Raw genomic sequence first — 13,407 nt, forward strand, 5'->3', positions numbered from 1 at the left:
TTTTGGTGCATGTGGGACAATGAAAGGACTCAAATCATAAAACTAAAAACATAAGGAGTAAGCACTTCTTTAAACTTTTTGAGTACAGCCCAGAAAAACCATAATGAAGGGAATAAAGAAACAGTATGCCTTCACTGACTCAGACTGATGAGTACTTTCATACTAAAAGAACATTAACATTAGATGCTACTTTAATACATGCATCTCGATCAGTAACTTGACTGTATCTCTCATGAAGAAAATGTACTCTCCAGTGTAACAATACTCTGTGCAGTGCCAATATAAAAGCCCAGGCTTTCCTGGTAGCACTCAAAAACACTGTGCACTCTAGTAAGTCAATTCCTGGCTGTAAATTTCATCATTAGGATGTACCGCCCAATTAAGAGGTATAATTGACCATAAAACTTTGAAAAGTCGACAGCACCGATGTTATTTAGGGAGAGAGAGAGGCAGTTTCTTCTCTTTCTTTGCTTCTTCATCTCTTCTCAAACACTCCACTGCTTGGAAAAAAAAGATTACAGTTTACATTAATCAGCTCACAGTCAAGAGGCTACTCATCTCCATATGGGGAAAAGACTTGAAAAGACAGAAGAGAAAATAATAAACAAGGAGGGTTAAGATCTGGGCTGCTTTCTTTTAAAATGTAAAAATTTAATTTTTAATTTGGCATTGTGAAATAACCCCACTATATTTATACTTCAGAGTATAACATACTCTATTTTATCTATATGCCAGAGGCTATTTATTCATAAAGCCAACACTCACAGAGTGTGAAGAACACGTCTCTTCACCAAAGTACGGGAAGATCTTAGAAGGGGTTGGACCTCCCCTTCCTCTTAATAATCTTTGAGATTCTGTATACGATCCATTGCAACTGCAGTAAATGTTGCTGAAAGTGTGCTTTGTGTTTCTGTTGTGTTTCTGTGTCTTTGTTTTATGTCATCAGAAACAGGAAAAATATAAATGTCTATATATTTTCATGTTAAGCAAACAAGAAGTTGTGTTCTCCTTCTCTGTGTAACTCTTTCCCTCCTTCTGTTTCTCTCCCACACTTTGTAGACATCAAACCATGGTGCAGATGGTGTTGAGATTGGGGTCAAAGCGGACAACTTTCCCCTCAGCAGCTTTTGTGTTTGTGTTGTACATGGGATTCTCAAACGTGGCCTGTCCGTTGTTGTTCTCGTGGACAGAACATCCTGTGTACTGAGCTTTATCTGTTTTCCTGGGGAAAATAAAAAATGCAGGTTGCATATTAGTTGAGAGACAGTATCCCAATTATCTCCCTTCCTTCCAATCCCATAAACATGTTTCCATTATCTTGCAGTGGACAGCTGCAGTAGGTAAATGAGGCTGAATGGTAATTATTGTTGAAAAGATCAGTCAGAGGAGCCCTATGCCAGAATCTGCTAACTTACATAATGAGAGCAGAATTTGCATGTCACAGGCGCTCAGTGAAAATGTCCTGAGAGCTGTTTTGTTCAAAAGGAGACAAAATCCAGCCGTGTACACACAGTACACACATTCATACAGAACGTCTGCATGTGGACACACTGTACTATCAAAGTTGTACTCATTAAAAATGTCTGACGTATGCAGCTTTGTAATGTGTGATTGGATTGTAACACCTCCACTCACTGTTATTACATCATGCTACGAAGCCTCTTAGGTGTAAACTATTGTATGAAACAAGGAATCTCACAGCGACACAGAACGCTGTGGAAGTGGGCACCGTGTACCATCCACCTAATCTTGATGGAAATTTATTTTGGCTGCAACTGTATAAACATCCCCACAAATCTCAAACTTTCAGAAAATCAAACTGTTGTAAAATATCAACACTGGACCTGAACTAGTGTGAATGTTCTACTTTCTCTCTAATAAACAAGCAGGGAGGACTACAGCAGCTACTATATGTGGTTCAAGATACTGTTAAGGACACCAGGGTACAGTACATACCGTTGTTTGTAGAGATAAAACCCAAGGCCTGCAAAGATGAGGGCAAAGAAAGGCACAAGGATAGCAACAGCAACAGAGCTGCTGTTTGTGGAGGTGTTGGTTTCAGGGTCAGTGAGTGTGATATTCTCCCTCACACTCAAACCTGGAGCAAAAAAAAAATGTAGATTTATCCAAAGAGGAGGGAAAAATAGTCAATATAGACATGTAATAGGAATTTTTAAGTACTCATAATAACAAAATGACACGAACAAAGTCTGTAAAAACTAAAGGGAAAAACAGAAAGATACGTATCATCTGCAGGCGACGATAATCATGATGTGGATGATAATGGAGAGGAAGATGATCACGATGATGACAACTCAGAGACGCAGCAGCCAGTTGATACCGAAGACAACCATAATGATCACAGTGATAATGATCAGTTTGACTGTGATAATCTTGTTGAAGACAGTCATGAGATGATGACGACAGAAACACTGAGCACAAAGGAATGAAGGACAATGATGCTGAGGGGAATAATCAGCTTTATGCTATATGACTGCAGAAAGAGACGGCTGACGGCGGGTATTGGAATTACATACTGTAAACAGATGTATGATGTCAACACCCAGCAAACCTTACTCAGTTTCATTTTGTATTAAATAAGATGTTTATAACATTTCATTTGAATATGATTTAATGGTATTTTAGGGTATACAGAAACAGCAAGAAACAGCAAGATATTGAGGAGAATGAAGGAGAGAGAGGGAGAGGCAGAGAGAGAGAGAGAGAGAGAGACAGAGACACAGAGAGAGAGAGACAGAGACACACAGAGAGAGACAGACACACAGAGAGAGAGACAGAGACAGAGAAAGGATAGCATGTGGCCTTTGTTAAAACTGAGGACAGGTTGCTTTCATTTGTATAAGCTATAAGTGGTACACACTGCAGCTAATAGAAAGGAAAGCTCATGTTATGTACTGCCCTATAGACTGGGCAAAATTTAAACTTTTAGTAAAACATTGATTTATTGATTAAATTATTTATTTTGGTTGAAAAAGGGGTCACTGTGTTTTTAAAATTTGTACTTTCAAAACAAAATATAATTGTTCTGTCTTCTTACAAAATCCTTAATGTTTGCTCTCTCATTAAAATTAAAAATCCCCTCCAGACATGATTAAAGACATTGAAATTCTACCATTTTTCCATTAAAGATCTTCTCATTAGAACAATCTTAAAAAAGCATTGAATGATCACAGCTGTCAAAAGTTCAAAATCTTCGACTAAGTAATACTCATTTACTCTCAGTGTTTGTGAGAGTAACAGCTTTAGTGATTATTTGTGTAAAGTTGGAACCAGTTTTTAAATTAATTTTTGGTTTCACAAATCTTGCTTCTACGTCTTTAACTGTGGCACAAAGACACTTTTCCCCTTCTGCAGTTTGATAATAAAACTGCAGTCTAGTGTCAAACGGCACAAACATTAATAATTTACAGGGAGGACATGTTTTTAGTTTAGCTTGGGTCCACATGGTATCCTTTTCTTAACGGTGATGGATGTGACAGGTGAAGAGGAGTGACCCTAGCTTTGGGACTTATTTGTACTTGAAAAGACACATACCAACTCTCTGTAGTCCAAACTGTCCGTAGTCTTTACCCTGTATGAAGCCTTGGAACACATAGCTGCCACCCTCAGGCTCAGCTGAAACCTAGAGGAGAAAAATGACACCGAGCTTAAAAAACTGTGTGTTTTGTTGCATGAAAAATATAGTGTTTTCCTGGCACCTCAGAGAGTGTTGTGTCTATCCCACACCACATCAAAAACTATGTATGCTGTATTTAGTACGACAATCAACACATCCTGTCATGCTACATTCAAAAATAGCACCTCTGTGTTCTGAAACCCGTCTCTTGAAGCCGTACAGTGTGCTATCAATAGCTCAGCAGTGTGCAGTCACCTGTCACACCTTGTTATTAAAGCGGACCTTGAAGTTTATCTCAGAAGAGGAACTTCAATTCAACAAACAAAAATTGTTCTGAAGTTGTTTCAAGTCCCCGGATGTCAGGTGTGCGTCTGAGCATATTTAGTAAATCGTCAATGTGGGAACGCTGAAACGGATCCTACAAAGGTCCATCTGATGTACAGCCAATGTAAATACTTGTAAACAAAAACAGACAATAAGCCAGGAAATTACTATTCCGTTGGCTGTCACACTTTCTTCTCATGTATTGTGCTTTTTCCTTCAATGTTGGCACAGTAAGTAGGATGATAAAAAGCTAATAATGAGGAAACACTGGGTTGATTCAGTCCAAAGGAGGCTTATTTCTGGCTCCAGCTGTAACAGGCCCATTGCCGGCAATACTCTACTTGTCTGTCAGATGAACAATAAATAAAGAAATAAATAAAGTAAAATACAGTCACAGCTCTTGGTTACTTTCAAAAGATCATTGGCCAGCTGCTTCAAATTCTTGTGTGTACTCACAAATCCATCCATTGCCCAGGTCTCATCAGTAATCCTGTTCAAAGAGCTGTGGGCCAGAGCTCTCATCTGGTACAGCAGCAGCATTAACCGTGCCTCCTGGCGCTTGTACATTCCTACAAGGTGGAGGACGAGAGGAAAAATAAGAGGTGGTTAGAATGAAGAGATGAGGAGAGTTAGGGGGATGATTACATGAAGGAAGAAGCTAACGAAGAAGAGCTAAGTTTGTAGGAAACAAAGAAGAGAGGCAGTATGAAAGGATGGGAACAGATGAAAAACTGTCCGAGGGAGGAAGGGGAGGAGACGAGTGACTACTTGAGTGGGCAGTTAGTCAGTCAGCGCAGACTAATACATCCGTCTTTAAAGCCAATAGTTAATTTCCAGTCTCATGCATGAGATCATTTAGTGATTGACTGATTGACACTAGGCACCCCCAAAATAAATGGAAGTGGCACACAGAGGTAGTGAGAGGAGGAGAAGGGAGGCGGAGGGGAGGGAGTGGAAGACAGATGATGTATAGATGACTCACCAGAGAGGAGAAACTCCATGCTGCTGTCCGTTAAAGTTACATTGACTTTTCCTGTGGTTGCATTGAAGCTTGTGACTGTCAAAGTCATTGGCTGTTTCTGGCCTTTGTAATCATAAGAACCCTTCCAGACAAAATCCGGGGCAAAGACATCGTCCGGGACTTCAGGAGAGAGACAAAGGAAAACACGTTTCAATAATCTTATTAGAATAGTCATAAAGAACGGAGTAAATGATTGGATGAGTGTGACCATTTACATCTGTCAACCAGCGGTGTCTCACACGTACTTTTAAAAAAAGTACAAATCATTCCCAGTGTATTCATGTTTGAATGTAAGCTGAAAACTTGCACCAACACTGCAAATGGAAATACGATTTGAAGTGCAATCAACATATCAAATGAGAGATAAGAGTATCTTAATTCAATCAGAATAATATCATGCATCTTTTATGCTTTGACAATCTCAATTAATGATAATTAGGTTCAATCTGAAGAGATAACTCCACTCGCTGCAAACTTGTCAAGACTGTTTCAGATGATTTCATTCTGATGAAACTTTTTGCTGTTATTCTGGAGCACATCATCTTCTGTTAATTATTAACTGGAAAAATACAAGTTAATTATTTCATTTTACTTTTTCATAAAAAAGCTTAATTAATGATGTGAGGACAAAAACAGTTGGCACTGCCTGGGTACAATGCACCTCGTTAAAGTAAATACGTGAGGAAACATTGTGACACCTCTGACCAGTGTATTTAAATGTTTTACTGACAATCTTTATGGGAGTAGACTGAAAGTCTAAAGTCATGTAAGGTACAAAATGAAACTGTATTTGGGACCAGACTAAGTTTAACAGAAGTGCTTATAGAAACATGCTAACTTAGTCACGACAACATCAAAATGCTAATGATTAACACAAGATCTTCACCACCTAAACCATCACTGTTTACGACACAGAAAGCAAACAGTCACTAACAAACCCAATGCAGAGAGTACAGCTGAGGCTGAAAGCCATTCATTTTGCAGGCATTTGGTCATAGATATTTAATTAATGTCATACATTTATGCAATTTCAACAAAGCATTCTACAAATTATAGGATAAAGATACATTTAGAAGATCACTAAAAAGGTCTTCAAATTCAACCATTGGCTGAACAACAACGCTATTCCCAGAGCTCGTGCAGTTGAGAACAATACAGGCCAAAGATGATGTCTACTATAAAAGTTTTTTTTCTGTTTAGGTGTTACATTTAGTTAATGACTTTCACAGTTTATATTATAACAGGTTTCTAATCATTAGTTTCTTTTTATATCATTATATTCTTAATAATACATATGACAAGTACAGAGTAACATCTCTTGCATTTAGCATGTATTCGTGTGTGATCTGCAGAATTACTCATCAGTATTCTCTAACAGATGTATTTATTGTATATTTGATCAACCACTTTACATTCCCTGGTACTGATTACATTAAACTGTGTTATGCACAATTGATTTTCCCTCTTATTACTGATACAGTATCAGATATGTAAGTGTAAAAGAGAGGTTTCAGAACATTCTTTGGTATCAATGCAAATGATGCACAGCTGGTTCTATGCTAATCCTTCCCACACAGCATGTGCAAATTTGAAACTCACCATTTATTTTTGGGCTCGGAGTTCCTGTTACTGGTTTGACAGTTTTCTCATGTGATTTGGAACCCACTGCAGAGGAACATAAATATGTATGTCACAGAGATGTAGTGATAGACAGCAAGGTTTAACAGCTGGAGGATGTTGGAAAAGCATCACAAACATTTCGTGTGCATTGAACTTTTCTCCATTTCAGTAAGATCTCTGGTGGCTCAGTTCTAACAAACTTTGACAAATCAACACACAATAAAAAGGAATCTAAACAGGGATGTTGCAATTAGCTGACAGCACATCCACAAGGTGTGTTTACAGGGAACATCACAGAAACCGCAGTGTCTCATTATATTTGATTAGTGTTTTATTTGACTTAACTATCAGGGAGCAGTAGAGCAGATGTCACACAAGACAGATTTTGAAATGCTTAGGGTATCCACACACGGTTAGACTTCCTCTAACCCCTTCTATCCTCCACCTTTATGCACCTGCAAATCTCCCCCCAGACATTTTAACTTTTACTCCTTGCGCCAACTCCATCATCCGCCCCCGCATACCACCGCCAACCTCGTACCTCTGCAGACAGGCACCTTGCCAGTCCAGCTGCCGTCAGAGCGGCAGACCCGGTGCTCTGAGCCCCCGGAGAGGAAATAACCCGGCTGACAGGTGTACACCAGAGTGTAACCGTAGGAGGGCAGGTCTAGACCCACGACGTCGGCGTTGGCCGGGCTACGCGGCTGCTTGCAGGAGTGAGCTGGAGAGGAAGCAGAGGGCAGACACATTAGTACAAACACGGCTACACCCACACACAAGTACAAATGGAGACAAATACACACACACACACACACACACACACACACACACACACACACACACACACACACACACACACACACACACACGCACACAGAGATAGACAGGGAGATAATTAAGCACTCACTTGGGGGAGAGAGATAGAGAGGTGGGGGAGGTCAGAAAAAGAGGATAGAGAAAGAAAGTGCACAGATTTTACAATTTAACTGAGTCCGGGGAGCTATTAGGGAGCATACTGATGCACTAATATGGACACCTGTGGGAGATACACTGCTCAATTTCAGTGAGAATTAGCCTACGAAATGAAAATTTTGATTAAGTCAAATAATTACTCTGAACTGTGTTGTCATTCACCCACTTCCCATGATTGCAATACAGCAATAGTTTGAAAACGTATTCTTTCAAGGGTGTAGAAGACTTAGCTCACCAGTGGCCTTGCAAAGCATTGAGGCGGTGCTATTGTAAATCTTCTGAGAGTGTGTTCCATCATGAGTATCTGCATATAGGTTGCAAGGTCAGTCATTGACACAGGTAGGAAGCAGGAGGCTGACTGAAATAATTGGCCAAAACAAAGCTGTTAGGTACAACCCATTCCTTAAAGTTTGACTTGAATGACAGTGAGCTCACTGGGAACCAACAAACAGCCACTTAAAAATAAGAATATGCCTTCTGGATCCGGAGATTCTCTAGACTGTGATTCTATTTTGACCCTCTCTGCTCTGACTTTCTTAGCTCATCAAATTCTCCTGTCTCAAAAAATCAGGAAGGTAGTGACATGCTGATTTAGGATAATGCAGATGAAGCTTTCACTGAATCAGAAACTTGAAACAAAAGGTGTTATTGCCCTGTTGCCAAAACACCCTCTGCTTATAGAACATATTAAATATGTTCATTCTCTCATGAGTGGGCTGAGTATACTTAGTTTAATTTTTCACATCAACAAACCCAACAAAACAAAATATTATGCAAATCACTTCGCACCACCAAAACACTGAGGGGTGGAACATTGAGGCTCTGAGGCGTCAACAATAATGTGGAAATAGCTAAATTATTTTCAGCTTGTGAATGAAAGAATATGTTGCCAGCTGTCAAATGGGAGACAGCTGCAACTGAGTCAAAGATCCAAATGGGTCCTTCATGGTGTCTTGATGGCATTAGAGGCAATAAGGCAGGAAGGGATGCCAGGATGAGAGACCAGTTTCTAGGCTTTACTGAAGACCAAGAGACGGCAGAAATCTCCTCTTACTAAATATCACCTCTGCAGGTTAGATACAGAAATGAACATCAGGGGAGGGAAGTAGTGAAGAGATGCTTCATGACAGTATTTTAATGGACACAGATTAACTTCATTTTTTATTTTTCTGACGTTTTAATTTTCTAAACACATTCTTTTTTAAACTTTTAAACCCTTACATTTAAAAAATAAGCATAAAATTAGCTTTAAGGCTTACATCTTTGATTTTTTTGTATTTTGCATCATTGTGCACCATCCTCTCAAAATAATTTCTAATTTGATTAAAAAAAAATACAATAAAAGAACAGATGGACCCTTGGACTATCTACTGCACATTAAATTGTAGGGGTGTAACGATTCATCCACTACGTCAATGTATCGATTTATATTCCTATGATTCAACTACATTGATCTGTGCTCGGCAAGTTGGCCTTCTGGATGACATATATCAATCTAACATCGCTTTGAAAGGGAATAAATCAATTGTATCCATACTAGGAAATTACGCATTGGATTTAAGCACGGCAGACTTTATATGGATGTGGGTTTTTTTGCACTTTTAATGATAAAGACGTTAAACGTTACTCAATTCAGGGTGCCTGTCATCGCCACATGCCAGCAGACAACAAAACATAGCATGGTGGACGGCAGAGGAGAAGCCAGCAAACGAGAAATGATCAAGCCACCATTGCGGTCCAGTGTGTGGAAACACTTTGGCTTTTGCAAAGACGGAGATGTTCTAAATAAGTCGCTCACTGTTTGTAGGATATGTAAAGGTCAAGTAAATCACCACGGCAACACGACAAATCTATCCAACCACCAACTAAGGCGCCATGGGATTTCACACAACGCTGACCGTCCAGGCACCTCTTGTAGCGTTCCCGTAACATCAGCTCTACAGAAGCCTCAGGCCTTGTTTGTTTATATCCATAATAATAATTTATACATGATTCTCCTACAAGAAACAACAGGAATCTAGGACTGTCCAGTATCAAGGTATTTATCTCACAGTCACACTGGTTGAATTTTTGGCTGAAAAGTTACTGAATCGATTTCAAGTCACTGAATCGTTCGGATCTTATTGTTCTAAATGAACCAATATCGTCCTTCAATCGTATCAGCAACCACGAATCATGAATCGAATCCAAGTTAAAATGAATCGTTACACCCCTAATAAATAGGCAGGACATGATGAACTAACATAGAGGACAAGAGATGGAAAAACTGAAGATGTGTCTAATGAATGACATAACCATGACCAACATGGAGTACAGTACATTGAGGTTTTATTTATTATTTGAAATAACAGATTTTTAGATTTATACTTCAAATATGAATTGAGGTTTGATTATATTTGAACATAAACAGTGAGTAGAAATGTCTTCTGAACTGAAAAACCAACAAGCCACTTTTACAAAGGAACACTGCTATACGTGACTTCTAAATATTTAAAGAGTGGGTTGTCCACACTTGGCAGAGGTAAAGCCAAGCGTGAGGTTTAGCTAGTTATAATTTTCCTTGTTTAAAGCTAGGGCTGGTAGCCACGGAAAACTAGCATGAATTTGAATGTAGCATTTCCTCAGGACTCTGTCTAACCCCTCCCCTTGGAGCTCCTCCGCTTACATGCATGAGTGCCGCTGATTCGCGATCATATGATCGTGACTGATTCAAAACTGGTCCTCAGCAAATCGTTTGTGTTTTGCACTACATCAACTCATGTCTCACTCAGGTTTACTCCAGCTGTAGATGGTGGCTTTTTTCCACTCTTTTTAAGAACACATTATATTTTGATTGCCATTGGGACATAAAGATAATTTTCACCAGTATCACAAAAAGTTAGCTACCAACCCCAGCTTTAAGGAGTTGTATAGTTTGGCAAAGATTCATTGTCAGCCTTACGTCTACGTGACAGTCCCTTTTACAAAATTGGCCATGCTTTGCTTGCAGTGCAGAGCCGTGCGCATTGTTTATTTAGCCTTGCCGTGCCACTAATATATCTGTACTTAAACTTGAGCAGATCAATAGATAAGTCCGCGCTCTGGAAGTGAAACAGGTACATGAAGGTGAAAGCTGCATGTTTAAATCTAGCAGCATGCTTTGTTATTAATCTTGAAGTCAGTGACACAGCGAGGAGTTGTATGTTAGAGCTTTTCTAATGAGTTGATAAATCTCTCTTGAGAAAATCTAAAGTGGTATCTATTTACTCGACAAGGAACAAGAAAAACGGCTTTGTCCTGTAAGTCGTAGATAGAGACTTGGGACCTAAATAAATAATGAAATAAATAAATAAATAAATATATAAATAATTCAGTAAACTGCCTTCTTGCTTCCTGAGCACAAGTCTACACAGCCCATTTAAAATGACGAACTGTCAGCACATGTCCAGAGTAGTGGTTGAGTTTGTAGACCATGAATATGGAAGACACTTACAAGGCAGCTGAATTGTTGTATCAAAGACATGTCATATCCTTCATCAAGTTCTGTTCACAATACTATTTTTATTTACACTTCAAACAGCACAGCGGGCTTTACTCGAGAGATTACATCAGGACTCAAAAGACACTTTCACTTCTTCTGTCACACAACATGTAGTGTTCTTAGTTCAACTTGGTATCTCTGATGGAGACAGACTGCATTAGTTAAGGACACAGACAGATTGAGACAGATAGAGGCAGACACAGAGACAGCCCTGCTGATGGAGGTCAGCCAGCTACAGACAGAAACAGCAAGGGCACAGTGAAGAGCACAAAGTTAACTTTTTAATCGTACCAATGTTTTCTTCTTCTTTTTCTTCTTCTTCTCATGAGTTCAGTTAGTGCAAGTCCAGTAGATGTCAGACTATTGATGGTGTGCACTTAACTACAACCACCTGAACGTATGTCAATGTTGAATAGTGAATAAAAATGTCAAGAATTTTGAAGTTTATGCTTTGAAGCACAACTCTGCTCACTGTTAAGTTCCAATACATCAAAATAACTTGGAAAGCAATGTCTGAATTTGATGTGTGCAGTACACCTATGAGCAGAAGCCTTGTCCTGATAGAAGGTAACGTGATTAAGATTTAGATAAATTAAACTCAACTTGTGTCCATTGCATCCATTACATCGAGTGCTGTGTTGATAATCCTTTCAGGTTTTTGCTTTCAGCAGCAGAACAAGATTGGTTGGCTTCACTTTCAAATCCATTTTAGCGGCATCACAGTAACAGAGGACCATTTAATCTTTGAGAGAGGTATTTTAGAGGATTTATGACTGGTTTGACCGAGGGTCAACATGGAGAGTTGGATCCATACAAAGCACTCATATTGAATACATATACATAACCACAGCTTTCCCCTATGTATTACAGGCCAGACGGCCCTCTGTGTCTGCGTGTCCACCTTCAGGATTGTCTGAGTGAAAAATGAATAAAAGAATGATGCTTTACACCTACAGACGTAAAATGAATTCATATTTCACCGCAAAAATATGTTGCAACTTTTTTGTTGCAAAACAGAGCCTACAATATAATATGGATGTACAACATGTTGGTTCTTTCTTCCATTACCAGTCAAATAAGCCAAATTTATAACAAAATTATAGGGAGACTTAACTTGATTCTAAGTATCTGTCTTATCAATTAAATCAGTCAGGACGCAACTTATCCACTGCTGTCAGTAATAGGTTTTCTGATCTCATCCAATTTATAAACTAATTAAGATAAAAGTTGCCTCAAGGAAATTTTTGATTAAATTGAGAGTTTGCTCATAAAAAGTTTGAAGTGCTAGTATCTGGTGACCGTCAGAAATACATTTCTCTAGTTTAATTCCAGCAGTAACAATGACAGCATGAGGGCAGAGGAAAAATCAATACATTTTCAAACCACCACAGGCGATGGAGCAGAGCCAGAGAGCAGCTCCTGAAACGCTGCACCCTCAGCAGAGACAGACAAACCTGACTAGGAGGCTGCACCTGCTGAACAGAGCGAGTCAGGAAAGTTAAGAGCCTCAAAGCATTTCTGCCTCAGAGTGAAATCTGAAAAGTCAGGCTGATATTTTAGTGGGCGGCTTTACAACATCACAGTTATATGCAAAGGGTATAAAACATTTTATTTTATATTTTGACTCTGAAAGTAAAAATGGCTGGTGGGATGTTTTGTAAACAAATCTAAAAGGATAAAGACAAGAAGCCAAGAGTCTGTTTCCTGTCTGTTCTACATACTGCTTAAAGTATACAAAAACTCACACTGAAATGCATGAAAACATAATTTCATAAAAAGATTCAGATAATCTGAATCTGGAGAAATCTCTTTAAAAAAGGGACGAGGCCTGAAACCAATACTTGATGGCCATGACCTTCGAGACTTCATGCAACACTGCACTAAAAACAGACATGACTCTGTAGTGGAAATCACTGTATTGGCTCAAAATAACTTCCAAGAACTGTTTTCTGTGAACATTTGTTGTCGCATCCACAGATGTAGGCTTAAACTGTACCATCTAAAGAGGGAACCATATCTAAATGTGATCCAATAATGCCAGCAACTTCTCTGGGCCTGAGCCTACATAAGAAAGACTGAAGTGAAGTGGAAAACTGTCCTGTGGTCTGATAAATCTAAATTTGACATTATTTTTCGATGTCATAGAAGCTGTGTCTTCTGTTCCTAAGAGGTTAGGGACCACCTTGCTCATCATCAGCGCATAGTTAAAATGCAAGCATCCGTGATGGTATGGGGATGCACAAAAGCCTGTAGCGTGGCCAGTTCACACACCTGAAAACGGACCACTAATGCTGAATGATATACTATAAAGGT

At 39.1% G+C, this 13,407-nt stretch overlaps 1 protein-coding gene across 1 annotated transcript in view; it reads right to left on the reverse strand.

Annotated features, from left to right (window-relative positions):
* Window positions 1-1,955: 1,955 nt before the first annotated feature.
* The window catches only part of LOC117823316 (CUB and sushi domain-containing protein 3-like), a 161,969-nt gene continuing 150,517 nt past the window's right edge, over window positions 1,956-13,407 (reverse strand). The window contains exons 61-66 of the mRNA XM_034698464.1: window positions 7,144-7,323; window positions 6,582-6,647; window positions 4,944-5,102; window positions 4,418-4,530; window positions 3,556-3,643; window positions 1,956-2,432 (exon numbers count right to left, since the gene is read on the reverse strand). Of these exons, the coding sequence (XP_034554355.1) occupies window positions 2,182-2,432; window positions 3,556-3,643; window positions 4,418-4,530; window positions 4,944-5,102; window positions 6,582-6,647; window positions 7,144-7,323 (857 nt within the window). The 3' untranslated portion in view covers window positions 1,956-2,181. The remainder of the gene's footprint in view (window positions 2,433-3,555; window positions 3,644-4,417; window positions 4,531-4,943; window positions 5,103-6,581; window positions 6,648-7,143; window positions 7,324-13,407) is intronic.

Source organism: Notolabrus celidotus, chromosome 12 (assembly GCF_009762535.1).
Source record: "Notolabrus celidotus isolate fNotCel1 chromosome 12, fNotCel1.pri, whole genome shotgun sequence".
In the NCBI taxonomy this organism is placed as follows: Eukaryota; Metazoa; Chordata; class Actinopteri; order Labriformes; family Labridae; genus Notolabrus; species Notolabrus celidotus.